Source organism: Ochlerotatus camptorhynchus, unplaced genomic scaffold (assembly GCF_037179485.1).
Source record: "Ochlerotatus camptorhynchus isolate MF236.1 unplaced genomic scaffold, CSIRO-AGI_Acam_v1.1 ptg000550l, whole genome shotgun sequence".
NCBI classification, from domain to species: Eukaryota; Metazoa; Arthropoda; class Insecta; order Diptera; family Culicidae; genus Ochlerotatus; species Ochlerotatus camptorhynchus.
Window position 1 is genome coordinate 4,407,147 of NW_027041033.1, and position 27,962 is coordinate 4,435,108.

Consider the following 27,962-nt stretch of genomic DNA (forward strand, 5'->3'; position numbering starts at 1 on the left):
GCTGAACAGTCGCAGTCGGGTTTAAACCGTCAGCATAGTATATTCTGGATAGGTGCGAAAATATCGTCTCACCGGGAGCTGAAGGGTTGTAGACATAACAAGTCGATCCCTCCTGCCAAGTTCTCCGCTGAACGTTTTGGTTCTTGCGAAAACAAAAGCCTACAAAAAAAAAGTTCCGCATTGGTTTGTGTGAGATATAAGTGCAATTATAAGTCGATCCAAACACTATCAAAGAAGAAACTATGGCTGCGAGTATCGTACGTGCCGGAGTTGCGCCTCTCGCTCGCTCCTATGGCTCACCGCTGGCTACCGTCGCCATGCGTCTTCAGCACCAGCGTCCATCGACGGTGCTGGATAAACATTTACAGCGTCCATCTGCTGCCTCCACAACTACCACTATTGCCATCGGAGCAAGACACTTTGGAACGATTTCATCATCTTCGTCGTCGCCATCGTCGATATCGTTGCTGCACGGCAAGGCACAGTCTTCTCCAGCGTCTTCCGAAGTTATCTACCAGAAACGGTCAATCTGTTCTCTGTCCGGTGTCCTGAACGGTTCCAGCCTACCGAAAGCTTCCAAGGTAAGTGAAGGGTGGTTGTATTGATTGTGAGGTTCGAATTATGATGAGTAGGGTCAAAAATAGTCGATGAGAGACGAAAAGCGCGGAAAGCACGTGCATGTGGAAGGCCTGACCTCTGCAAGATTGATGCCAATTCACCGATAACGAAATGATTTGTCTGATTGGGGCCCGGCAACGAGATGAAACAAAAGATTGTCGTTAATGGAATGTAGCAGTTGAGTTGATGCTACTAGTATTATTTCTAGAGCGGTTTGATTGACCAATGTAAATCTACGCTTTACCTACCTACCCGGTTGTTTCGAGGCAGCTAGGCAGGATTGTTGTTGTTCTTTGAAGGTTAAATACTTAATGATCATGTAACAAGTAGAGCTACTTGGTACGAATAGCTCTTTAGAGTGAAGCAAATTGATCGAAGCTTGGATGGAATAATGAAAGGATGAAAATGAGTGATTCTCAAGTTCAAACATAAACTGTCCCCGAAAGATGAACAACATTGTCATTTTGAAGTCATGCCTCAGGTTATCAAAAGTGGTATTAATTTAACTGGAAGTACGTTTGCTTTTGAAGAGGTGATGGAGTACCCAACGAACATTAAAAGCTGAAAATGAATAATTCAACCAAAAATAAGCTTCTTCAGCTAAAACAAAACTTTTCATCTCAGCTCAAAATGCTCAAGAGCCAGTTGCAGCAAGTTAGACAATATATTTAGCTGTCACTTACCGCAGTGTAGCATTAAATAATGGTGGATTTGAGAATGATAAAACGGGATATTTCATTATCATGACATTAAATTTCCTGTCATGGGCTTTCAAATCATCTGACAATTATAAAGCACTCATGACATTGATTTTTAAACTTCTCTCAGCACCATTGTTGTAGTTTGAACTCCAGACCACAGAGCAGTATTCCAGAATGAATCGCACCAGGGAACAGTACAGTGACTTGAGGCAATAGATGCCCGAGAAGTTCTTTGCAATCCTGACGATAAATCCCAATGTACTTGACACCTTGTCAACAAATAAGCGATGTGTTGCTTGAATGAAAATTAAGAATCTAGAATTACTCTCAGATTTTTTAACATGGCCCACACGTTCGATCATTGTGCTCCGAAGATCATAGTCAAATTTGACCGGTTCCTTCTTTCGAGTAAAAGTGATCACTGAACACTTCGTTGGGTTGATCGTCAGTCGGTTCAAATTGCACCAGCTGGCTAAGGCTTCAAACCAGTGCACTGTGGTCCAAAACGGCAAAAAGTGGAACTTTATTCCTAGAGCCTAGCCTTTACATTTTAGCCATATAGTGTCTTCGGACAAAATGTTTGTATAAATATCTTACATAATATAAAACTGTCAAAAATTAGTCATGTCTTACTATGCAAAAAATAAAAACACTAACTTTTTTCTTTGAGGATATAGGGGAACGATGTCTTCAACAAAGTTGTAGACAATGTAAAAACAAGCAACTTCACTCAATACGTCAAAATTCTAAATCCTGTATTTTCAGAGTTATGGAGCTTTTTCTATGGAAGTTCCCTTAAATTTAGTTTTTCATACTTAACTTCTTTAAATTTCATTTTTCAAGTACACAATGTTCTAGACATTTATTTAAACAATCAAAACAAACGTTTTTGCTCAATATCATGAATCATTACAATTACTCCTTGTAAAGTTATTACAACTTTTATCTTTATTTTTCCATTACTTCATAAGCTTTTAGGAGAGAATGGGGCAAGTGAGGACACAAAATCAACTTTTTTTCTTGAAGCTTAGCTCAAGTACTATAAAGTTGAGAAGGTTTCATTTGTCGCTCCCTTCCCAAATTTGAGTACAATAACCTTATTATTTATGGTTTTTCATATATTTTTCACTTTCTTTTTAGGTTTTTTATACATAATTTTTTCCTCTTTTATATTTGAAGTATATAATGTTCCAAATAATCTTAAAACAGGAAAAACACATGTATTTGTAGAAGACCGTTTGTCTCTACAATAATGCATTGCAAAGTTATAACTTATTTTAACTTTATTTTGCTTTATTTTTTTGTTTATATGGGAGAATGTGGCAATGGGAACACAACATCATCTAGCCTTCTTGAAGCCCAAGTACCAAAAAGCTATGCAGATTCAACTTCACCCTTTTTTCCTCCTATTTGAGTATGACAACTTTACGCTGTTACATATTTTCTTGTTTTTATAGAAAACTTAATATATTGAACATTCCCTGCAATAAAATTATAGCTCAAAAATAATACACCATGTACTTACGCGAATAACATATTCAGTTTCTTTCTTTGTCCAAATGCTCACGACACGTACACCTAAATATCAAAAACACTGCAAGCAGGCAGTGAAATCACACAAACTGTTATGCTATTCGCGTATAGCTCAAAAATAATACATGGTGTATTATTTTTGAGCTATAATTTTATTGCAGCGAATGTTCAATATATTAAGTTTTCTATAAAAACAAGAAAATATGTAACAGCGTAAAGTTGTCATACTCAAATAGGAGGAGGAAAGGGTGAAATTGATCTGCATAGCTTTTTGGTACTTGGGCTTCAAGAAGGCTAGATGATGTTGTGTTCCCATTGCCACATTCTCCCATATAAACAAAAAAATAAAGCAAAATAAAGTTAAAATAAGTTATAACTTTGCAATGCATTATTGTAGAGACAAACGGTCTTCTACAAATACATGTGTTTTTCCTGTTTTAAGATTATTTGGAACATTATATACTTCAAATATAAAAGAGGAAAAAATTATGTATAAAAAACCTAAAAAGAAAGTGAAAAATACATGAAAAACCATAAATAATAAGGTTATTGTACTCAAATTTGGGAAGGGAGCGACAAATGAAACCTTCTCAACTTTATAGTACTTGAGCTAAGCTTCAAGAAAAAAAGTTGATTTTGTGTCCTCACTTGCCCCATTCTCTCCTAAAAGCTTATGAAGTAATGGAAAAATAAAGATAAAAGTTGTAATAACTTTACAAGGAGTAATTGTAATGATTCATGATATTGAGCAAAAACGTTTGTTTTGATTGTTTAAATAAATGTCTAGAACATTGTATACTTGAAAAATGAAATTTAAAGAAGTTAAGTATGAAAAACTAAATTTAAGGGAACTTCCATAGAAAAAGCTCCATAACTCTGAAAATACAGGATTTAGAATTTTGACGTATTGAGTGAAGTTGCTTGTTTTTACGTTGTCTACAACTTTGTTGAAGACATCGTTCCCCTATATCCTCAAAGAAAAAAGTTAGTGTTTTTATTTTTTGCATAGTAAGACATGACTAATTTTTGACAGTTTTATATTATGTAAGATATTTATACAAACATTTTGTCCCAAGACACTATATGGCTAAAATGTAAAGGCTAGGCTCTAGGAATAAAGTTCCACTTTTTGCCGTTTTGGACCACAGTGCAGTGATGTGCTTGAACGCGTTTATACTTTGTTCAGCATCTATGAACCGAACCGAAAGATTACACTTGCACACCCTCCGTTCGGTTTTCGTTTTGCAAACATAACCGAACTATGCGTTGAACGAGTACAAACGGACCGAGCGAATGGGCGAAACGAACGTTTCGTGTGTACGTAGAAAACGCTTCGTGTAGGTTTTTTCGTAGTCAAAACTAACGAACGGTGCGTGCAACTTTTCGAACGGCGTTGATGTACGGCACAGAAAAATTTAAACTTATAGAAAAATTAAAACAATATTAGATTGATGTGAATATAACATGTATAATGGGGTGTTTACATCTGTGCGGATTTGCTAGCGCTAGTGTACTAGCCAACTAGCACGAATTTCAGTTGCTCCTGAAATTTCATGCTGGTAGATTCTAATGCCCTGTCTACATTATGCTGGTGAGCTTTTTTGCTAGCAGCTGGCTCATTAACGCTAGTAGAATAGCATAAGTGTAAACACCCTATAAGGATGTTGAAGGAATAAGCACAGACAAACAGACATAACACATTGAATATTTATCACTGTAAAACATCGTCGTTAAAACATTACTGCCATCTGTTGAGTACACTGTGGTGGGTAGTACGCTGAACAGATGGCGGTAGTGTGTAAGCGTCAAATGCAAGGGAATTGACTATGCGCGCCACAGGTGGCGGTACTACCAACTACGATACTTTTAAATTGACCGTTAAATACTTGTTCGATGAACAACCTGCGAGTGTTATGTCTGTTTGTCTGTGGAATAAGTGTATATAAAACTCTTCCGAAATAGAAATACGTTGTTAGTTAAAAAATGACACCACCATCCGTGTCTCTTACACGGTAAGAAAAAAGTACCCAGTGGCCAGTTCACTTTTACTTATTTTTGACTATTTTGTCTCCTTTCTCCTTCTAATGTTGTCAAAAACGGAGGAGCAAAATCACCTCACTAGTAGTAAATAGAGTCGGTGTATAATGAGTCACGCCAAGAGAAAAACAGTTGAGCTCGCATCACGGTTTTCGAAAGATTCCATTTCTTTTCACTTGGCAACAGAGGACTGCTACATCAACTTCAACTGACTTCTAGCGAGCAAAAAAAATAGCGGCTGTTGTAAATCATTATATCAGTGATTTTGTCCAATCATCTCAACAAAAAATAGTAGAAATTCTCATTACTGATCGTTACCAAACGCATCCCATGACAATTGAATGCTCACTGCGTGTTTATGATCATTTCTTCGATTATATTTTATATTTTATTGCAATACCTTTCGTGGACCTTTCATAGCATCGTAATGTTTGTTTACTTTGCACGATAGGTAGCCGGTTTGACAGTTCAATAGGTAGACTTGGCTTCACTCTTGGCGTGACTCATTATACACCGACTCTAGTAGTAAAGTGTGGGAAGCCATGGTTGAGTATAATCATATTTATCTACTTTTGGGTACAACTAACCTATTTTTGGGTAGAAAGCGAATGAATTTTCCATACGAATTGCACACAAGTAAATGAAAACTACTTTGACCACCTTTACCTACTTTCGTCGTCCTGCACGGAGATGAAAAAGCACCCAAAATAAAGTACTTTTCCTTCAACTCCCGGGTTCAGCCCAAATTTGAGTAAATTGCATATAAAGTGATCCAAGTGACGTTTCTTAGTGGAACTGACAGCTAGAAATCTAGAGTGTGTGTGTGTGATCTGGTATTTGTGGTGTTGGATGTAAACATAAACAAAGCAGAAATTCATATGAGAATAAATTGCCAGTTCTACTGTGATCTTGGTAAACTTGGTAAACAGCTGTTCGCAACTGTCTCGTGGAAAGCCTTAAAGTAGTTTCCATTGAACACCAGCGAAAAAATTACTTACTAAGTTAAGTATATATTCTACCCAAAATTAAGTAAAGTTAACGTAAATTTGAGATTATGCAATTTACTCTGAAGTAACTTACTGGTCTGAACTATATCATTGGGTCGAATCTCTCATTCCTTTTTTGACAACAATAACGGGTGCAAGTGAGAGACTCAACTCAAAATTAAGTAAAAAGAACACAAATTTTGGGTGGTATTTTTTCTCCGTGTGCACTACACAGAAAAAAAGTTGTTGAATATTACATCCAAACTGCTGCAACCAGGTCAATCCATCGGTTGTGTAATATAACGTTGTGCGATGTACATCGATTTTGCGAACAAAATTACATCTATTGATGTAATATTGTATCTGCTTTTTGCTATTACATCATTATTTCATACATCAGCTTGAATTACATTGATCGATATTACATTTTTTTTTTGCTGTGTATGTGCCGAGATGGGTGAAAAGAACTTACTTTTGGGTACCTTTTTTTTACCGTGTGGTCTAGAGAGTGCTTAAACGCGGATAAAATAAAGTCACAAAAAATACTGTCTAAATTGTCTAAGCTCCCGTGTAGGTAAGATGAGTTTGGTTTTAAGCTATGAATTAAAAATTATTACTTGTTTTAAGAACAATTTTAGCCACAGCAACAGTCCAACAATGGCTCCGTCTAAACGGAAATTAACGGAGGAAGACGTCAGCAAGATACTAAACCAGTTCGAAAGCCTAGAAACGCCACCAGCAAAATGTAAATTGTGCAGCAGGATGTTGAAAACGACATCAAAAAGCAATCTAAAAAGGCATCTCAAAGATCTGCACCCGGAAAAGTTCACAGAATTTGTTCTTGACCCCGATGATGAAGCGGAGAGTTCATGTTTGGGCGAAAAAAAGATGCCGAGAGTTGGTGTGCACATGAGCTACAACTTCTACATAACCTCCTGCATCAAAATGGTAACAGAAGGTGGACTTCCATTGTCAGTCTTCGAAAAACCAGGGATTTCCGACATTATGTCAAAAATTGAAGGAGCTCTCAAGGCGAATCCCGTTACCCGGAAGAATATTTGCGGAAAAATTGGAGAAGTCGCCAAAAGGTTCCGAATCCAAATCACGAAGGATTTGGAAGAAAAGTTCGTGTGCTTGAAGCTGGATTCAGCAACAAGAAAGGGACGAAGCATTCTAGGTGCGAACATACAGTACCTGGAAAAAGGAACAATGGTGGTAAGGACCCTCGGTTTAATAGATATGAAGGTAGCTCAAACCGCGGAAAACATTCGTGACGAAGTTTTCAAACTTTTGTCACGATTTGGTCTGGAAATCGAGAAGCTGTACTCAGTCACCACAGATAACGGGGCGAATTACGTGAAGGCAGTTTCCCTCATGAAGAAGGCACAGGCAATGTTGGAAATGGAGGAGGATACAACAGATGATCACAGCACTGGAGTCGATTCTGGAGATGAGAATGATTGTGAAGAGGAAACCAACGCAGATGTAGTGGCGGATATATGCAGTGACGAGGAGGAATCTGGAGATAATGAGAAAAGTATTGAACGTGAAGATTATATCTACGCAGAGTGTGCAGACGAAGAAGAAGATATTCAAATTGTGATGGATGGGATCGTGGATGGAGTAAGATGTGCGGCCCATACTCTGCAACTCGCCGTCTACGACACGATTAAAATGTTTAAATTGCGAAAAAAGTTAGACGTCGTGAAGAAAATTGCAGCCGCTTTTGGTACCAAGTCATGGCGCCAGATCTTTGCACTTCATAAGAGACCAATCGCAACTCTAGAGTGTGAGACCCGCTGGAACTCGTCATTCGTTATGATTTCATACTTCCTGAACAATGAAGACTTCATCAAGGACATACTGAAACAAAACAAAAAGGTTAAAATTGGAACCAAGCTGTGGAAATTTATGAAAGACTTCCACCAGTCTTTTCAACCCGTTTTCAAAGCGACCGTGAAGCTACAAGAAGAATCCATAACTATGGGAGATTTTTATTTCGTTTGGCTCACATGTCTACTAGAGCTGGATGAAATTGGAACGACAATGGCACATGGAATTGCGCAACACATGAACGAAAGGCAGGTAATGTTGAAGGAAAACAGAGTGTTGTCTGCTATATACATGGACCCGCGTATAAACTACGCTGGGAGCAAATTGATTTCTGACATCGAGAGAAGCGTAGCGTTGGTAAGATCCTGCTTTGTACACTAACTTCATTTACTTATTTTTTCATTTGAATGTTTTCAGGCTCATCTGTTGACCGTCTGGCAGAAGATTAAGAACAACCTCAACGATACATCCGAGGCACAAGAAAATGTTCCTTCTTCCAGCGCCTGTCCAGTTTCGAAAATCGAATTGTTGTTGAGGACCAAGCATTCAGCATTGGACGTCGTGCAGCAAACTGTGGAGCATAAACTGAAGAAATTATCACACCAGCCGAGAGTATGTGCTGATCAGTCGGTTTTAAAATATTGGAAACAAATCAAATCCGAAGAGCCTCAATTATACGCATTGTCCGAGGTAGTCCTTGCGGCCCCGTGTACCCAGGTATCGGTGGAGAGGTCATTTAGCGTCCTCGGATTGATCCTCACAAATAGAAGACTGCGCTTGGGGGATGAGAACCTCGAGAACATTCTGTTTGTAAAACTGAACAGCGACTTGTTCAAGACCGTTGAAATGAATTTCACAGAAGTATGAACGGCCTCGTTTCGCATCTTTTGACGTAGGACTACGTCTTTGATTTCTATATGGGGGTACACTTTGTGAAAACCGAAAATGGAACATGTAACAAATTAAGAAAGATTTTGAACGTTAATAACTCAGATGCCCCTGGTCCACTTTCAATAATTTTATCACCAATCGATCAGAAATATGGCTACGCATCGATAACAATGCTTCCGAATGTTGATTTTCAACAAGAAACTATTGAAAAACTGGTAAATGACTGGTAATTGTCCAAAAGCGTCGAATTAACTAACAAATCCACCAATTACCTACATGCATATGCTGCTTCCCCAGCACAGTCGTCAGAGAGTAGTAAGTAGACGAAACAAGTCGAAGTGGCATTCTTCTCCGATCCTCGGGCGCGTGCGAATAGGGAGGATGGAATTGCGTAATATTTTGCACACTCATCGCCATATTCAGAACCAAACGCAAATTCTTCAAGATAACCACCATCCGTCGTCTGGCTCGCCATGGCGGTGTCTGACGTATCTCTGGTCTGATTTAAGAGGTGTGCTGAAAATGTTCCTGAAAATGGGATCCGTGATGCTGTCACCTACACTAAACACGCCAAGCGTAAGCGGCCATGGATGTCATCTACGTTTTGAAGACGCACTCTGTTTGGTTTCGGAGGTTAAATCATCATCAACTTTGGCAGCAAAACGGCTCTTTTCAGGGCCATCAAGCTTATTACAGTAAAGAGTAGGAATAGAATTCATCTGCCTGTTTGTCCATATTCAGAACCAACGACCACACAAAATGCTCATGTAATCAAACTGGACGCAGTGGTACAAATTATTTTGATCAACCTTGATCAACTTTGAATCGCCACGGCCGGATATTTTCGATGGAAGAAGCAATAATCTAGCATCTAATTCGACGAAGACGGCAGGAAACATTTGTGAAGGCGAGTTATTTACGAAAGAGAGTGTCGATGAAGAGAATCGATCAATGTAGATAGGATCTATTGAAAAGTGACGCGAGATTTGTTTTCCGTACTGAGCTCCAATGCTACCGACGCCAGGGAGGCAGCTCCCACACCTGGACCCAACATATCGACCCATCAACTCAACCGGGGACCAACGGCTTTACTTCCCGAAGGAAGGCGGTATCAGAGATGTTATGCCTTAGAACATGCCGGTGGCGCCGACTGAGATTGGACCCAGGTCTGCTGTGGTGACAGGTAATCACGGTAACCACCGGCGCCGATATCTTTCAAGGTGATATCACGGCGAATGAGAACGACCCAAATTTGAGTTTAGTTATCTCAGATATAAGAAATAAAGTGCAGGAACTCAGCGATGAGTAAATTTGCCTCATGTTTCCCAGGTTTTTCAACGATTTTCCAGGGAAAAGTTCCCGAATTTGAGAAAAGTAAAGATTGGATTCACTCAGTCTATTGGTACTACTCCGACACTGAATAAAGTTTTCGTCAATTTCCTCATTTTCTGGCAGATTTTTTATGAAACCATGAGACAAATTTACTCATCGCTGAGTTCCTGCACTTTTGGCAATTATGAGTGAACTAAACTCAAATTTTGGGTCGTTCTCATTCACCGTGTATGCAAAAGGAAAAAAGCCAGTGTCGCTACTTGATAGCAAACTACTCATAATGGGAGGAGTCTTTGTAGCTTTTATACCACTTGGTTGCACATCATTCTGCTTTAACCTGAAAAGATATAAAAGAGCGCTGCTGTGTGAAATTAGCTCATTTTCGCTTCGGATGGCGTGGTGAACAGCAATGCGCCAAGCGTCATCGCAAAGTTCTTCGAGATAACTTAATCGGTCGTCTGGCTCGCCGTGGTGGTGTCAAACGTATCTCCGATCTGATCTACGAGGTGTACTGAAGGTTTTCCTGGCAAATGAGGTCCGTGATGCTGTCACCTACACTAAACACGCCAAGCGTAAGTGGCAATGGATGTCCTCTTCAATAAAACGGCCCTTTTCATGGCCATCAAGCTTACATCAGTAAAGAGTTGGAATAGAATTTATCTGAGCTTGTTTGTCCAGAATCACAACCCCCAACGACTACTCAAAATGCTCTCCAGAGTTGTAATCTTGTAACCAAATTTGGAATCAGGGGTGCAGTGCAAGTGATTTTGATTGATTCTCTTAATCTTAAATTTCTATTTGAAAAAGATTACTACAAATTTGGTACGCCTACAATTCAAAAACGGAAAGAGTTGAGATAATAGATAATTGATCAATTAAAAGAACGAAATGCTCTTCACATTTGTTCTGTCCACTAGCGGTCCTACGTCAAGCTTCCGTTCGTGCCCCTAGGCACAGACCCTTCTACTTTTTTTACTTCCTTTTCTTCTTTCGCCTAAAATAAATATTAGCATTAACTATACATACTTGAAATAAAATACCTTCTAAACCACGAAGCAAAATTGTTTACTGTTCTGATCAAAACATATTGACGACTGTCTCATCTAAAAGTCTAGCCTACTTGTTTTAGCATAAAGTAGAACGCCGTTTGAAAAGCACCGTTCGTTAGTTTTGACTACGAAAAAACCTACACGAAGCGTTTTCTACGTTCACACGAAGCGTTCGTTTCGCCCATACGCTCGGTCCGTTTGCACTCGTTCAACGCATAGTTCGGTTATGTTTGCAAAACGAAAACCGAACGGAGGGTGTGCAAGTATAATCTTTCGGTTCGGTTCATAGATGCTGAACGAATAGACAGAGCATCACAACCGAACGCAGGGTGCTCGTTCGTTGCTCGCTTTCGTTCCAGCTGACATCTCTGCTTCAAACTGACGTTGAAGGAAGTGACAGTCATCAACCGGGCGGATCCTAAGGGGATTTTAAGATCATCAGCATACGATAGTCGTGGACAGTGTTGCATATACAGATTTTTTTTGGAATAGTACAGATTATTAGATAATTTTTGAAACAGAAATCTGTATTACAGATAACAGATTTTTAAGGCTTATGTTGCACATACTATATAAAAACTCTATACGATACCAAAGGTAATACCGTAACCTACAAAATTGAACCAATGTTTCCAAGTGGGAAATAGTACATACATACATTTATTTGTACAACATCACATTTAAGATAAGACATAATCAACTCGGTTTGCGGCTGTCGCTCTCCATCCTCGGTCATGCCCAATGCTCGCTAGATCACGCTCTACCTGGTCCGCCCATCGTGCTCTCTGCGCTCCACGCCTTCTTGTGCCAACCGGATCAGTAGCGAACACCAACTTTGCAGGGTTGTTGTCCGGCATTCTTGCAACATGCCCTGCCCACCGTATCGTCCGGCTTTGGCCACCTTCTGGATGCTGGGTTCGCCGTAGAGTGCAGCGAGCTCGTGGTTCATTCTTCGCCGCCACTCACCGTTCTCCTGCACACCGCCGAAGATCGTCCTTAGCACACGTCGCTCGAAAACTCCGAGTGCTTGCAGGTCCTCCTCGAGGATAGTCCATGTCTCGTGTCCATAGAGGACCACCGGTCTTATTAGCGTGCTGTACATGGTACATTTGGTGCGGGGGTGAATCTTTTTTGACCGTAGTTTCTTCTGGAGACCGTAGTAGGCACGACTTCCACTGATGATGCGCCTTCGTATTTCACGACTCACATTGTTGTCAGCCATCATTAAGGATCCAAGGTAAACGAATTCCTCCACTACCTCGAAAGTATCCCCGTCTATCGTGACATTACTTCCTAAACGAATCCTGTCATGTTTGGTTCTGCCTACTAGCATGTACTTTGTTTTTGACGCACTCACTACCAGTCCGACCTTTGCTGCTTCGTGTTTCAGGCGGGTGTATAGTTCTGTAACCGTTCCAAACGTTCTTGCGATAATGTCCATGTCGTCCGCAAAGCACACAAATTGACCGGATTTCATGAAAATCGTACCCCGGCTGTTGAGCCCGGCTCGTCGCATTACACATTCTAGAGCAATGTTGAAGAGTAGGCATGAGAGTCCGTCACCTTGTCGCAGTCTCCGGCGAGATTCGAATGAACTGGATAGTTCACCCGAAACCCTTACGCAGTTTTGCACACCGTCCATCGTTGCTTTGATCATTCTGACCAGCTTCCCAGAAAAGTCGTTCTCGTCCATGATTTTCCATAGCTCTGTGCGGTCGATACTGTCGTATGCCGCCTTAAAGTCGATGAACAAAAATTGGGACCTTGGTATTCACGGCATTTCTGGAGGATTTGCCGTACGGTGAAGATCTGGTCCGTTGTCGATCGGCCGTCAATGAAGGCGGCTTGATAACTTCCCACGAACTCGGTCATTTTAGGGGATAGACGACGGAAGATGATCTGGGATAGCACTTTGTAGGTGGCATTCAAAATGGTGATCGCTCTGAAGTTCTCACATTCCAAATGGTCGCCTTTCTTGTGAATGGGGCAGATTACCCCCTCCTTCCACTCCTCCGGTAGCTGTTCTGTTTCCCAGATACTGACTATCATCCGGTGCAGGCAGGTGGCCAACTTTTCTGGGCCCATCTTGATGAGTTCGGCTGCGATACCATCCTTACCCAGCTACCTTGTTGTTTTTGAGCTGCTGAATGGCATCCTTTACTTCCCTCAGTGTGGGAGTTGGGTCAGTTCTGTCCTCTGCTGCACTGACGTAGTCGTTTCCTCCATTGCGCTGGTCTCCCGTGCCTACGTTCTGCTCGCCATTCAGGTGCGAATCGAAGTGCTGCTTCCACCTTTCAATCACCTCACGTCCGTCCGTCAAGAGGCTCCCGTCCTTATCCTTGCACATTTCGGCTCGCGGCACGAAGCCGTTGCGGGATGCGTTGAGCTTCTGGTAGAACTTCCGGACTTGGGAAATAGTGCAGAAGGTAAATGTAATCATTATATTCTACTATCTAAGTTATCTGCATTATCAAAGATACTTCGTTTTACGGTACCTTGTTTTAGTGTCCCATTTTGTCGATTTATTTTAAACCAATTAACCACTTCATTCGAGCAGATAAAATAACGTTTACTACCACTCGAACTTTGAAATGAAACATTATTTTAAGATTTTTTCTTCTAGAACCTCGAGAAAAGTAGCCAACATTTGTGCGTTTCATAAAAAAATAGAAATTAGTTTGTCCAGTTTTGAGAAAACGCTGGTAGAAAGTCACGCCAAAACTGCTTGACAAAGTGGTCAATTGTACCCACTAGAAACGAGGTACTCAATCTTTGCAAATATTTTTTTGATATGGATAACAAAATACAACATCGCATTTTACACCAGGCAACGTCTTTACAATCGCAGGGAATCGGATGAAAAATTTACAAAATATCTACTTAGAAAGGTGCAGGGAACCCATACTACCTATATACATCTCGATATTGAAGAGATCATCGGATTGTGCACTTTTTGGAGAATAAGTTAATTTTTTAAGCGTGTGAAATATTATCCTTAAAAATTTCATATTCTTGTCTAAACTCCTAATTCATTCTGATGAGACGTCTATGAGTGTTTCTGAAAAAAAATGTGAAGCTCTAGGATCAGTTTCATTCATTGACCACATTTTCGGCTGTTTAGGATCTTCCGAAGGAGCATCCCGTGGTCCCAAGCGGATTTTTTCCGATCACAACTCCGAAATCATAGTGATCATAGTGATAACATAAAGATCACTCTAAGACCAGAAGGTCCCGAAGAAACGTGCTCAACTTTTTAGCTCAACTCTGGTACTCTCTTCGGTCCCAAGCTAATCGATGCAGCCCTCGAAACATAGGAAAATCCACGAACCACTAATTTTATCTGTTAAACTTGCATAGCGAATCAAAACAAACATAGTGTAGTACTAGAATTTCGACTAGAATGGGGTAAGTTAATCGATTTGCTTGAGATCAATAGACTAGTCAAGTAGTGAGCCAATTTTAAATCGTTAGTTACCACCCGTTGGTGATAAGACGTCTATGAAATGGTTTGGAAAAAAGCGGAGCTCTTGGATCAGTTTCAAGAATTGTCCACTTTTACGGATGTTCCAGATCTTTCAGACGTTCATAATCCGATCACATCTCCGAAACCATTCTATAAAAAATCACGAAGCTCTAGGATCAGTTTCATTAATTGACCACATTTTCGGATGTTACGGATCTTCCGCAAGAGCATCCCGTGGTCCGTCGGCTATTTTCCGATCACAACTCCGAATTGAGCGGTTGAGTGGTTTTGATAAAACCGCGGAGTTCCAGGATCGGTTTCATGAATTGACCACTTTTACGGATGTTCCGAATCTTTTAGTGGACCATCCCGTAGTCCCCAGCGTCCATTTTCTGGTTACAGACCGGATTGATTGTGATACGACGTCTATGAGTGGTTTCGAAAAAACTGCGGAGCTCTAGGATCAGTTTTATGAATTGGTCACTTTTACGGATGTTCCGGATCTTCCACAGGACCAGATTTGTGATCTACTAGAAGCTGTCTATTCCTAGAGGCACGCAATGACCTGTAACTCCAACGCAGGCAACGACTGTAATTAAATTAATTCTATTAACTACTGCTTTAATTACATTAATTACACAATGTAGAACATTAACTACTTCTTAACTCCATGAATTACAGTTGAAATTTCGTAATTAAAGTACCTGCATTAATTACATTTTCAATACTTTTAATTACATTTATTACGGATAGATAATTTTAATTACCGTCAGTACTACTTCAAAACGCATTAATTACTTTAAGTACTTTTGATTGCATTTTAACTTCAACGCACCGGTTCTTTGTATTGCGTGCCCCTCGGTCTATTCCCAAAATGTGGCCAACTATCTGCTTACCAACTTCTCCAAAAACATCAGGTAGTTATCTCCTTGGTTATCTCTTAAAATTGCCGTTAATCAGTGTTTGGTCCCAATCAGCTCAAATCCTATATGATACGTGTATTCGTTAATGCCGGATCGACCGTATTATAGGAATCCGGCAAGAAAGAAACCGTACTATAGGAATCTTGACTGTACTTACGAAGGTTTCTACGGTCGGTTTCTACGAAGTTGCCTATATTTGATGGTTAAGCGATAGCAAAGTAGTAGTATTGTTGTTCATAGTAAAAATATACCAACCTAAATATAGTTGAAGATGCTAATTTCAAATAACAGACTGTAGTGGTAATTTTTATACGATAGATGGAGTAGATAAAAGCATAGAGTTGATAGTTCCGTTAGAGTACGGCAGTGTGAAGATTGCATATAGATATTAGAATTCGAGCTAGGACAACTTTTAAGGAAGGTACAAATCGGTTTTTTCATCTCTCTTTACCAAACTCCCCCTTTGGAGAGGGATGGTGGGGGGTGTGTCCCCCCGCCACCACTGGCAAAAAGAGATGAAAACCGACCGCTCAAGTTTTTGAAACAGTTCTACCGATTTTTTACCGCACTACAGTTGTTATTTGAAGGAAGGCATCCAGTCGTAGGTTTGGAAATTGCAACTATTGTTTACCCCTACCACGATATGTGCTCCTGTCATCGTCGACTTGACGATCTCGAGGGGACACGGGTGGGGTAGGTGCTGCTACTGTACCTTTCGACCATTGACAGTAATTGATGGTATGCTCCCATCCAGAGTTATGTACTTTGACTATATGTTTTAGTATTACTTCTACGTGAAGTCAACGATTTACATAGTTGAAGATGCTAATTTCAAATAACAGACTGTAGTGGTAATTTTTATACGATAGATGGAGTAGATGAAAGTTTGGTAAAGAGAGATGAAAAAACCGATTTGTACCTTCCTTAAAAGTTGTCCTAGCTCGCTATTCTAATATCTATATGCAATCTTCACACTGCCGTACTCTAACGGAACTATCAACTCTATGCTTTCATCTACTCCATCTATCGTATAAAAATTTACCACTACAGTCTGTTATTTGAAATTAGCATCTTCAACTATGTAAATCGTTGACTTCACGTAGAAGTAATACTAAAACATATAGTCAAAGTACAACCTAAATATTTCTTTTGTAGTTGTAGGAAATTTGTAATTCTTCGAATAAAGTCTTCATAAAAGCGAGATGCTTTGCTTTCTATCGCCAACAGCGTTGTAAGTGTGGGTGCGTGAAAATGATTGAGAATTTCAAGCGTGAGATTTGTTTGCCAGATTCGCAAGCGAGTTTATTCTCTTAGGGAGGCTCAATGAATGTGATTTCAGAATGATTTTCCGTACACTGGCTTAGAGAACTTTGATGAAGTTCAGGCATTTTTCTGTAACATCATATTCTTAAAATGTCTTCAATAAAGTAATCCAATCAAATTTTTAATTTCATTGGACTTTTTTAAACTTCTATAGCTGTTCAGGAAATTTGATGTAAGTTCGGGGAATTTCGTTAAGCTTCAGAGAAATTCAAAGAAATTCAGAGAAGTTTTTACAATTTAAAAAAAAAATTCGTAGAATCGGGACCCTAATAAAATTTGCATGGTTATTTTGCTTAACGACGTGTTCAGGGTATCATCCAAACCATTTATGGGATAGTTCTATCATTTGGGTTATCGTGCGGGTGTGTTTTTTTATTAGGGGAACTTTATAGATCGGTTTAGTTACCCGGCGCCATACCACCCTTTAGGGCGTTTCAGGCGTGAAGGAACGTACCGCTGTAAAAAGACACTATTTTGCAGATTAGAGCGCAAAAATCCTGCCAAATATCCAAATGCACACAAATTTATGGTAACTACCTTTAATTTGAACTCATTCTTCATTTATCATCTAAACAAGGAGAGGCTAAAGCTACCTTCAAGTTATATGGAATAAAATATTACAATGAACTTTAACGCAAAGGGTGGTAGTTTTGAATTATCCTTTGACCTGATTATCATTCAGGATCATTTGACAATTCCTGGAACATGGAATTGATGCCATTATCATTTAAAGCTGAGGAGATGGGAGATGGAAAATATGAAATTAACAATTCGTAGGAAAATTCCATTTATTTGGCCTCAAACGCAAAGGGTGGTTTTGAAGTATGATTTGATCTGATAATCGGATTTTAATTTTCACATTTTCCATCTCCAATAGTCAGCTTCATACCTGGCTTCATATATTCATGGCATCACTTTCATGTTGCAGGAATCGTCATATGAGTCCTTAAGAATGATACTGAGTTCAAACTAAAGGTAGTTACCTTAAATTTGTGTGCATTTGGATATCTGGCAGGATTTTTTTTGCGTTGTAACCTGCAACATAGTTTACTTTTTACAGCGGTACGTTCCTTCACGCCTGAATGTATGCATTGTTGTCTGGAACGCCCTGAAGGGTGGTATGGCGCCGGGTTACTAAACCGATCGATGAAGTTAAGGGAACTTTGTTCAATTTTTAGAAATTATTAATGAAGCTAACTTCAAAGGAATTCTGAGAGTTTTGTAGAAATCAAGTTAATTGCGTTACAATGCGAGAAACTTCATTAAATTTCATAGGAGTGCTGGGATTTTTTTAGGTTTGAGGAACTTCGTGGAAGCTCAGAGTATTGTAGAAGTACAGTAAATTACTTCTTAGAAATCAGTCCGCATCGTGCTCTCTTGCCGTGCGGATCTATTTGCTTTTTGCTTAAGGAAGTGTTACTACTACCTAAAGCTACAACAAATTTAAACAGCACTTTTCAGTGCTCAACCTGTAAAAATTTTCTACCTTGTTCAACTCCTCTTATTCCTCTTCGATCCTTGTTTGGACCCTACCCGAGGTAATCCTTCTTGGATATCGATTTGGAAAATTCCTCTTCGATCCTTCAGATTCTTATAGTAATCTGCTTGGAAGTCGATTTGGATATAAATTTACTGCCGCCATGGCGCCTAAACGCAAAAGAAAGGGGCAAACTCTTGACCCCCCTTCTGATGAAATTAATTTGAGTAATCAATTTGATTTGCTCACGGATGATGAGAATGATCCATCATCCAAGAAAAAATCTAGTAAACTTTCCCGGCTTAATGCCAAGAAGGAAAAGATTCCCCCTATTGTGATAACCACTTCCGATTTCCATGCTCTTCGCATGGAACTTTTGAATTTCGTGAAAGTTAAGTTTTCACTACGTTTTCACTACTGAAACCTTGGACGGATTTAAATGTCTTCTCAAGTATCTTACTGAGAAGAAGCACAAATTTTTTACTTACGACACCAAAACTGAACGTGTGTTCAAGGTTGTCATGAAAGGACTGGTGAATCCCTGGATCAGATCAAAGATGAACTGGCAAAATTACTTGGAGTTGTGCCACTCCAAGTAATCAAAATGAAAATGAAATCCCGTCCTGGCGATTCACGCAACGGGATTTCTAATGATTTTTATTTAGTTCACTTCAAGTCTAGTGAACTAAACAACCTTAAGGCCTTAGAAAAAGCTAGCCTTATGCTCCATGTCCGAGTGAAGTGGGAACACTTCAGGAAGACTGGAGGAAATTTCCAAAACCTCACTCAGTGCCGTAAGTGCCAGGGTTGGGGTCACGGAACTAAAAATTGCTACATGCCAGCTAAATGCATGAATTGTGGTGATTCCTCTCACGCAAAGGACGACTGTCCTGTGAAGGAAGATCCTAAGAAATTTAAATGTTCAAATTGTGGTGAAAACCATAAATCCAATTTTTGGGAATGTAAGACTCGCAAAGCGATCCTACAATCTCGTTCTAACCGCAGGTAGGAAACGCTCCACGTTTCCGACCAGGTACAAATTCTTCTGCTGTTAACAACGGTCAGTGAGGAACAAATTCTACATTCGTACCCGTAGGTACAAATATCATCCCTGCTTCAAATGTTTCATCTGTACCTACTCCCCTCGCTGCTGACAATGTTCAGCGAGTTAATGGAGCTACCTATGCTGCTATTGCAACGGGTAGAAATCAAAATACTAACCAACGTTCTAACGGAAATTTTGACAATTTTAACTTAGGAAGCATTACTGCTCCTAAAATGGAATTTTTACAGAATTCATTAATTGACATGATTTCTGATATGCTTAAATCTAACTCCATGTTTGATGCTATTCAAACTGGAGTAAAATTTGCTAATAATATTGTCATGACTTTAAAATTCAGTAATGGATTTTAAAGCATTAAACATTTTAAATTGGAATGCTCGATCTCTTAAAGATAATGAAGACGAGCTATTTAACTTTTTGAGAGTTCATAACGTGCATATTGCCGTTATAACTGAAACGTTCCTTAAACCTGGCCATAAGGTTAAGAAGGACTCAAATTATTTAATTTATAGAAATGATCGTCTTGATGGACCCTGTGGTGGCGTTGCCATCATTATTCATAGACGAATCAAACACAAAATACTTTCTTCATTTGAAACCAAAGTTTTTGAAACTTTGGGAGTTTCTTTTGAAACAAAATTTGGACAACTTACGTTTATAGCTGCCTATTTGCCATTGTAATGCGTAGGCCAGCAAAAGAATTTTCTCAAGGGTGACCTTCAGAAACTTACCCGTCATAGGTCTAAATTCTTCATTATTGGTGATTTTAATGCAAAACACCGCTCATGGAATAATGCTCAAAGCAATTCCAATGGTAATATTCTGTTTGATGATTGTTCTGCAGGCACTATTCAATATCCAAACAGCCCAACATGCTTTTCTTCTGCAAGAAATCCCTCAACTATTGATTTGGTCTTAACTGATTCATGTCATCTTTGTAGCCAATTGGTTACCCATGCTGACTTCGGTTCTGATCACCTTCCAGTAACTTTTGAAATATCCCAAGAAATAATTTCTAATCCCAACAGCTCTACTTTCAATTACCATAGGGCTGATTGGGAGCAATATCGAACATTTATGGAATATAACTTCGATCCAAACATTCCTTTGCAAACCAAAGATGAAATTAATTATGCTCTTGAATCTCTGACTACTTCTATAGTTGAAGCAAGAGCTGCCTCAGTACCAAAATGCGAGGTTAAATTCGATTCAATTATAATAGACGACGATCTTCAGCTCTTGATCCGTCTTAAAAATGTCCGTAGGAGACAATTTCAAAGAACACGTGATCCTGCCATGAAAGTTATCTGGCGGGATTTGCAAAAACAAATTAAAAAGCGATTCTCTGCCCTGAGGAACAAAACTTTTGAAAATAATGTTTCTAAATTAGACCCGAGTTTCAAACCCTTTTGGAAACTCACAAAAATTTTGAAAAAACCTCAAAAGCCAATTCCAGCACTTAAAGAAGGTGGTAAAATTTTGATCACAAATTTGGAAAAAGCTCAGAAACTTGCTAAGCAATTCGAGAGTTCCCATAATTTCAGTTTGGGTCTTACTAGTCCTATTGAGAATCAGGTTGCTCGGGATTTTCGGAATATTTTCTCTCGGGAAAATATTTTTGATGATTCCTGGGGGACTGATTTGGACGAAGTAAGGTCTATAACTAAAAAAATTCAAAATATGAAAGCTCCAGGTGATGATGGAATTTTCTATATCCTCATCAAAAAACTCCCAGAGAGTACCTTGTCTTTCTTGGTAAAATTATTTAACAGATGTTTCCATTTGGCATACTTTCCTGATAAATGGAAAAATGCAAAAGTTGTTCCAATTTTGAAGCCGGATAAAAATCCAGCTGAAGCTTCTAGCTACCGTCCAATAAGTTTGCTTTCTTCAATAAGTAAACTTTTTGAAAAGGTAATTTTGAAAGAATGATGCTTCACATCAATACGAACTCAATTTTTGCAGATGAGCAGTTTGGATTTCGCCATGGGCATTCAACTACTCATCAACTCTTAAGAGTTACCAATTTAATTCGTTCAAACAAATCTGAAGGCCACTCAACTGGAGTTGCTCTTCTAGACATAGAAAAAGCATTCGACAGTGTTTGGCATGAAGGTTTGATTGCTAAATTGAAAAAGTTTAATTTTCCACTTTACATTATGAAATTAGTTCAAAATTATTTAACTGACAGAACTCTGCAGGTAAATTATCAAAATTCCAAATCTAATCGACTACCTGTTAGAGCAGGAGTTCCTCAGGGTAGCATTCTTGGGCCTATATTGTATAACATTTTCACTTCGGACCTCCCTGATTTGCCTCAGGGTTGCCACAAATCTTTGTTCGCTGATGACACAGGCATTTCCGCTAAAGGAAGAAGTCTTCGTGTTATTTGCAGCAGACTTCAGAAAAGTTTAGATATTTTCTCTTCTTATTTACAAAAATGGAAGATTTCTCCCAACGCTTCCAAAACTCAACTTATAACATTTCCACATTTCCAGTTACGGGATTTAGAGGTAGGTTGATGAAATTTTCGAAAACTTTCGATCTTGCTTCCGATTATAATAATTTATGTGTTTTGAGCAGCTTCGTCAGTCTTGCCGGAAAGGAAGGCTACTCCCACCATCACCATCACCAACTGTATGGAAGATTCCACAATGTAGTGCCCTTTCAGTCATCATCAAAAATGTAAATAAACAATAATATATTAAATAAAATATTTTTATTGTTATTTTTTTTCAAAGCATATAGCAGTCGAATTAAAAATAATTCAAATTTGAGATGAAAACATACATCGTTGTGATAAAAATGCCCATCTTTTAAATTAAATCCTTTCGTGAGTCTATTAAAAAAACATGGGTTTTTATGTTGACAGTTTTACAGTTCGAATTGAAAGTTTCTACTTTTAAAAGTAAAAAACGAGTTATTTTTGAATTGACAGTTGGCTGACTTTTGTTTTGAATGCTAAAGACTTTCTACCAAAAAGAATCAACGCAAACTTTTAATTCTACCAATGATTTTTTCAATTTAATTAACGATAATTTTTTGTGTGTATGAACGGAGTTCCAATTTCCTGGTCAAACCAAGTGAAATATCTTGGATTAGTTCTTGACCAAAAATTAACTTTTAAATATCACATTGAGGGCATTCAAGCCAAATGTAACAAATATATAAAATGTTTGTATCGTCTTATAAACAGGAAATCCAAACTTTGCCTGACGAATAAACTTCTAATATTTAAACAAGTTTTTAGACCGGCCATGCTTTACGCTGTGCCAATATGGTCTTGTTGTTGCACTACCAGGAAAAAAGCACTTAGAAGCACTTGGAAGTTCATAGGAGTTAAGAAAATTTTCAAAACAGTAAATATAATGGACTTTTGAAGATGTTCAAGGAACATTGGCATTTTTTGGAGTGGCAAATTCTGTCTATGATCATGGTGGGTATAACATGGTGATACGTGATACACTGTCTATAATCGCATATCAATCCCATATGGATTTTCGTTTATTTTGTGATAACAAATTTATCTACCTTCAATTGACATCTACTTTCATATTTTGTGATCAAACTAAAGATTTTGTTCATTCTTCTTCTTCTTCGCATTTCAAGCTTATTGCCTATCGCATATTAGCTTATTGCGTGCTCTCAACTTAGTGTTCTAGATGCACTTCCATGTACCATTTTTGCATTGGTATGATTGTGTGGCAAGTCCAATCATACTTCTATGCCCAGAGAAGTCGAGAAATTTTCCAACCCGAAAAATTCCTAGACCGGACCGGGAATCGAACCCAGCCACCTCCAGCATGGTCTTGCTTTGTAGCTGCGACTTTACCGACTGAGCTAAGGGAGATTGTAGATTTTGTTCATGAAATATGTGAAAACAACATCAAGTCAGTTTGTCCCATCAAGCAAAGTAATTGCAAATCAGTTCCATCCTGAAATTCAATCGTCTAGAAAGTAAGTTACGGTACTGTTTTTTTTTGATTGCCATATGTTTGCTGATATAACAAAACATGCAAGCCTCATTGCAGATGAGTTTATCTTGAAAAATTTATGAATAATTCTTGTGTAACATTTGAAAAGAGCCTATCCTCGTTGATATATTCTAGGACCGAAGAGAATACCAGAGCTGGGCGGAAAAGTTAAACACGTTTCTTCGGGATCTTCTAGTCTTAGAGTTACCTCTATGGTTGGGTTTAAAGAGGTTGGGTTATTCGCCAAAGAGAAAATCGATGAAGAGAATCGATCAACAATGATGGGCCGTGTTGCGCGAGAATTTTACTACGATTTTTGAAATATTTACATGGGAATTCCACTTTGTAACTTCAGGTGTGATTTTCTCAATGCCTACTTTAACACATTATAACAATTTTGAATTTGACACATTAGAACATCAGGCTAAATTTATACACCCAATTCGGCCTCTTTAATCTATATGTACTCACCTTGGAACATGATAAGAATCCAATTTGAAATTATCACAGAAGATTGTTATTTAAGGTTTAAGTTTTGTTTTGATTTTTTATCCAAAATTACATTTAAATTTTTTTTTTCTTAAAAGGTATTATTTTTCCTGCAATTTCGTCTCAGACGTCATTTCGATTGCATTTTTGTGTTATGATTTGTTGAACATTTTTGAATACACTAAGCTTTTATGCGAGATTCAAAAAGGCTTAACTTTAGCTCAAATGTGAATGATTGACCATAACAAACAATGCGAATTTTCATGCAAATCGGAAAAGGTCGAGTCTGAAATTCATGGCCTGGAAATGCATTACTCCCTTGCTTTTTCGAGAACCATCCCGAAACTGGTAACAACATGTTTTGCTCCTCCCCGAGTAAGGTCTTGACGGTCAAGGAGTTATTACTGTTCACATTGCTTGACGCATATTATTCGCATAACAACAACGTCAGACGCTACGCCTTAACTACAGCTGTTGTAGTGTTTTTTTCTGATTTGTAAAATTATAAACATACCATCCAAGCCCTTGCCTTTGCTGATAAGAGAGACACAGCGGGCTGTATACCGACTCACAGTATGCTGATGAGTAACAGAATTCATGTAACGATTCCAACCCACTGTGAACTAGCTCGTCGTAGTATTCTTAAACATCTATTGATAGTAATTCAACAAAATAGAAAGTGGTGAACAACAACAACAACGTAAAGGGAAATAAATCCTATCACGATCACGCGAATGCAACAAACACATGGCCCATCTCATTCGCCACAGTAACACGACTAAGTTTAATCTGCTTTGAACTACCAACGAGAACGGTTCTGCTACAAGAAATTTTAAACAAGTGTTTAATATTAATTTATAAGTGATTTTTTTTTTCAAAGTAAACTACTAAAATGCCACGGTTTAATGATAAAAAAGTAATTGCACGATTAACTCGATCGCTCAAATTTGCTTGCTAATTCCACGAACTATCCTCTCTGTCCACAGATGTCCGGCAATGCCAAGCTGCTGCACGAGAACCTCTGGGAGTCGGACCCGGAGCTAATGAAGCTGATCCGCAGTGAGAAGAAACGCCAGATCCACGGGCTGGAAATGATTGCCAGTGAAAACTTCACCTCGCTCTCGGTGCTCCAGTGTTTGGGATCCTGCCTGCACAACAAGTACTCGGAGGGACTGCCCGGACAACGGTGAGTACGGTTGGTGGGGGTTTTTTTTTGTAGCCAATCGACTGGTCCCAATAAGAGCGATAACGTCTGCAACCCAAATTAACCATTGCAGACGATAACGCTGACGTTATCGACGGTTATCGATTAACAACCCTGGTCCCAAATGAATCACATTTAAAGATATGTAAAATCCCATTTTGCGATTCGTTGAATCCGTTTTGGGATTCATTTTGACAGCTTTTCGTCAGCAATAAGGACTGGCCTTTCGGGCCAATCTCTATTGATTGAATCATTTTCTGAAATTCGTTGAATCCTATCCTGGATATCTTTGAATCTCTTTCTGGTATTTGATGAATCCTTTTTATGGGATCCGCTGATAGATGCTGAGTGATTGAGTTAAATCTCAGTTTGAGGTTCTTTGAATGCCCTTTTCAAATTCGTTGAATCCGTTTTTAGAATTCGTCGAATCATTTTCTGTGAGATTAGATCAATCACTTTCCGGGATAGTTGAATCCCTTTCTGGGATTCGTTACATCTCGTTTTGGGATTCGTTGAAACCCTGGTTTAGGCCCTTATTACCGATGTCACTTCACGGTGAAGTGACAACTCGACATGAGCATAGGATGATCGATTCTTATAATAGATTATCTCTTTAAATTGCTACCGATAAGGGAAGCAATTTTAAGTCATTTGTCCAATACAGTGGTATAACGGGTTGTATTGGTCTTAAAAAGCAACACCAAACGCACCGATAAATGTTAATCCAATCGAGTTATTAACAAAAGAGAAAATCGACGAAGAGAAACGATCATTGCGGTTACGTCCTTTTACATGCGCACTGTCGAACTTATCACTCACGGCGAAGTGTGACAAATCGTCACTTCACTTCGTTTTCACCGTCTGAAGTTCGTCAGATCCCTTTCTAGGATTCGTTGAATCCTTTTTGGGGTTTCGATCCCTCTTCTGGAAGTCGTTGAATTCCTCTATCGGATATGTTGAATCCTATTCATGGTCTCTGTAGATCCTTTTCAGAGATTTGTTGAATGCTGTGGAATTCGTAAAGCCCATTTTAGGGGTTCATTGAACCTCTTCCTGGATTCCCACGATGAGATTCTTGTCGTTGAATCTCGTTTGGGATAAATGCCTTGGAAAATCCTATATTAAGATTCTACTCCATTTGAGGGTTTCATAACCGCAAGATTCGTAAAGTTTGATTCCAGAGTTCGTTAAAAGTTGATGTTGACCTAAACACTTCAAATGCAATCTTCAGCCATAGTTTGCTGATAATCTCACATTTTTGTCCAATGCAATCGAAGATGTTTGCATATTTACACGAACTGCTCTCATTGCCCCTTGCCCTGCATCGAAACCTCGATCATATCGTCAATTGCTTATCTGCGCCAATTCGCTGGGGGCAAACAAATTTGCTGACGTATCGCTCTTCCTTCTAAGCTAAGCCACGCAAACCTCAAAACATCCCTTTCAAGCGTTGCCCTTATCAACATGGGAAAATATTTGCTAATCGAAAACACACATACACAAACACCTTCCGCACAGATACTACGGTGGAAACGAGTTCATCGACGAGATCGAGCTGCTGGCCCAGAAGCGTGCCCTCGAGGCGTACGGCCTGAACCCGGAGGAATGGGGCTGCAACGTACAGCCGTACTCCGGTTCACCGGCCAACTTTGCCGTCTACACGGGGCTGATCGAACCGCATGGGCGCATCATGGGTCTGGACCTGCCGGACGGTGGCCATCTGACGCACGGGTTCATGACCGCCACCAAGAAGATTTCCGCCACATCCATCTTCTTCGAGAGCATGCCCTACAAGGTCAACCCGGTCACTGGACTGATCGACTACGACAAGCTCGAGGAGAGCGCCAAGAACTTCAAGCCAAAGATCATCATCGCCGGCATTTCGTGCTACTCGCGCTGCCTGGACTACAAGCGGTTCCGCCAGATTGCCGACGCCAACGGAGCGTACCTGTTTGCTGATATGGCGCACATTTCCGGCCTGGTCGCCGCGGGAATTATCCCATCGCCGTTTGAATATGCCGATGTGGTGAGTGTGCCCTATTTTCATATCCATCTTACCGTTTGCTAATTACGACCTTACTTACAGGTAAGCACAACGACGCACAAATCGCTCCGAGGTCCCCGCGCCGGTGTGATCTTCTTCCGCAAGGGAGTGCGCAGCGTGAAACCAAACGGCGACAAAGTGATGTACGATCTGGAAGCCAAAATCAACGGCGCCGTGTTCCCCGGAATTCAGGGTGGTCCCCATAACCACGCCATTGCCGGTATTGCCACCTGTATGCTGCAGGCCCGTACGCCCGAGTTCAAAGACTACCAGGTACAAGTCATCCGCAATGCCCAGGCACTGTGCAAGGGTTTGATGAACCGTGGCTACAGCATCTCAACCGGTGGAACCGATGTCCATCTGGTGCTGGTGGATCTGCGCCCGGCTGGAATCACCGGAGCCCGAGCGGAGTACGTCCTGGAGGAGATTTCCATCGCCTGCAACAAGAATACCGTACCCGGAGACAAGAGTGCACTGAACCCGTCCGGAATCCGGTTGGGTACGCCTGCCCTGACGACGCGAGGTCTGGTGGAATCCGACATGGACCAGGTGGTGGATTTCATCGATCGGGGACTGAAGCTGTCGAAGGAAATCGCTGCCGTTTCCGGACCGAAGCTGGTGGATTTCAAACGTGTGCTGCATGAGGATGCGACTCTTAATGCTAAGGTGCAAACCCTGAAGGAGGAAGTGCAGACATATAGTGCCAAGTATCCCATGCCAGGGTATGAGGATTTTTAAGTAGTGCAGATGTTTAGATCTGTTGACTGTGTATCTGTTCGGAGAGAAATGCTATGACAAATGTGCTTTGGAATATATTGATTTCTATTTGTTTAGGCATACGATTATGCTATTGTATGCTAAAAGTTTAAGGGAGATTTTTTATTCGTACCTCAAGGTAGTGGAATATCACCGCCTAATGTTTTCGTCTTGTGAAATATAAGAAAACATCGTCTTCCTTCAGCAAACAGCCACAACATATTCGCCTTCGTGTATGAATCAACAAGGCTTAGTTGTTAGCG

The 27,962-nt window shown here is 39.7% G+C and overlaps 1 protein-coding gene across 1 annotated transcript; it reads left to right on the forward strand.

Moving 5' to 3' along the window:
- Positions 1 to 169: 169 nt before the first annotated feature.
- On the forward strand, positions 170 to 27,722 carry Shmt (serine hydroxymethyl transferase). Its single transcript, XM_065236432.1, has 4 exons — positions 170 to 581; positions 24,682 to 24,881; positions 26,418 to 26,925; positions 26,986 to 27,722. The coding sequence occupies exons 1-4, from the start codon at positions 243 to 245 to the stop codon at positions 27,679 to 27,681; spliced, it is 1,743 nt and encodes a 580-aa protein (XP_065092504.1). The 5' UTR covers positions 170 to 242; the 3' UTR covers positions 27,682 to 27,722.
- Positions 27,723 to 27,962: the final 240 nt, after the last annotated feature.

Bases quoted from the DNA above. Each gene is read 5' to 3' on its own strand.
- Shmt (XM_065236432.1), top strand. From the start codon at position 243: ATGGCTGCGAGTATCGTACGTGCCGGAGTTGCGCCTCTCGCTCGCTCC. The intron at 582-24,681 runs GTAAGTGAAGGG...CTCTGTCCACAG, and splicing joins GCCTACCGAAAGCTTCCAAG to ATGTCCGGCAATGCCAAGCT. The intron at 26,926-26,985 runs GTGAGTGTGCCC...CCTTACTTACAG, and splicing joins CGTTTGAATATGCCGATGTG to GTAAGCACAACGACGCACAA.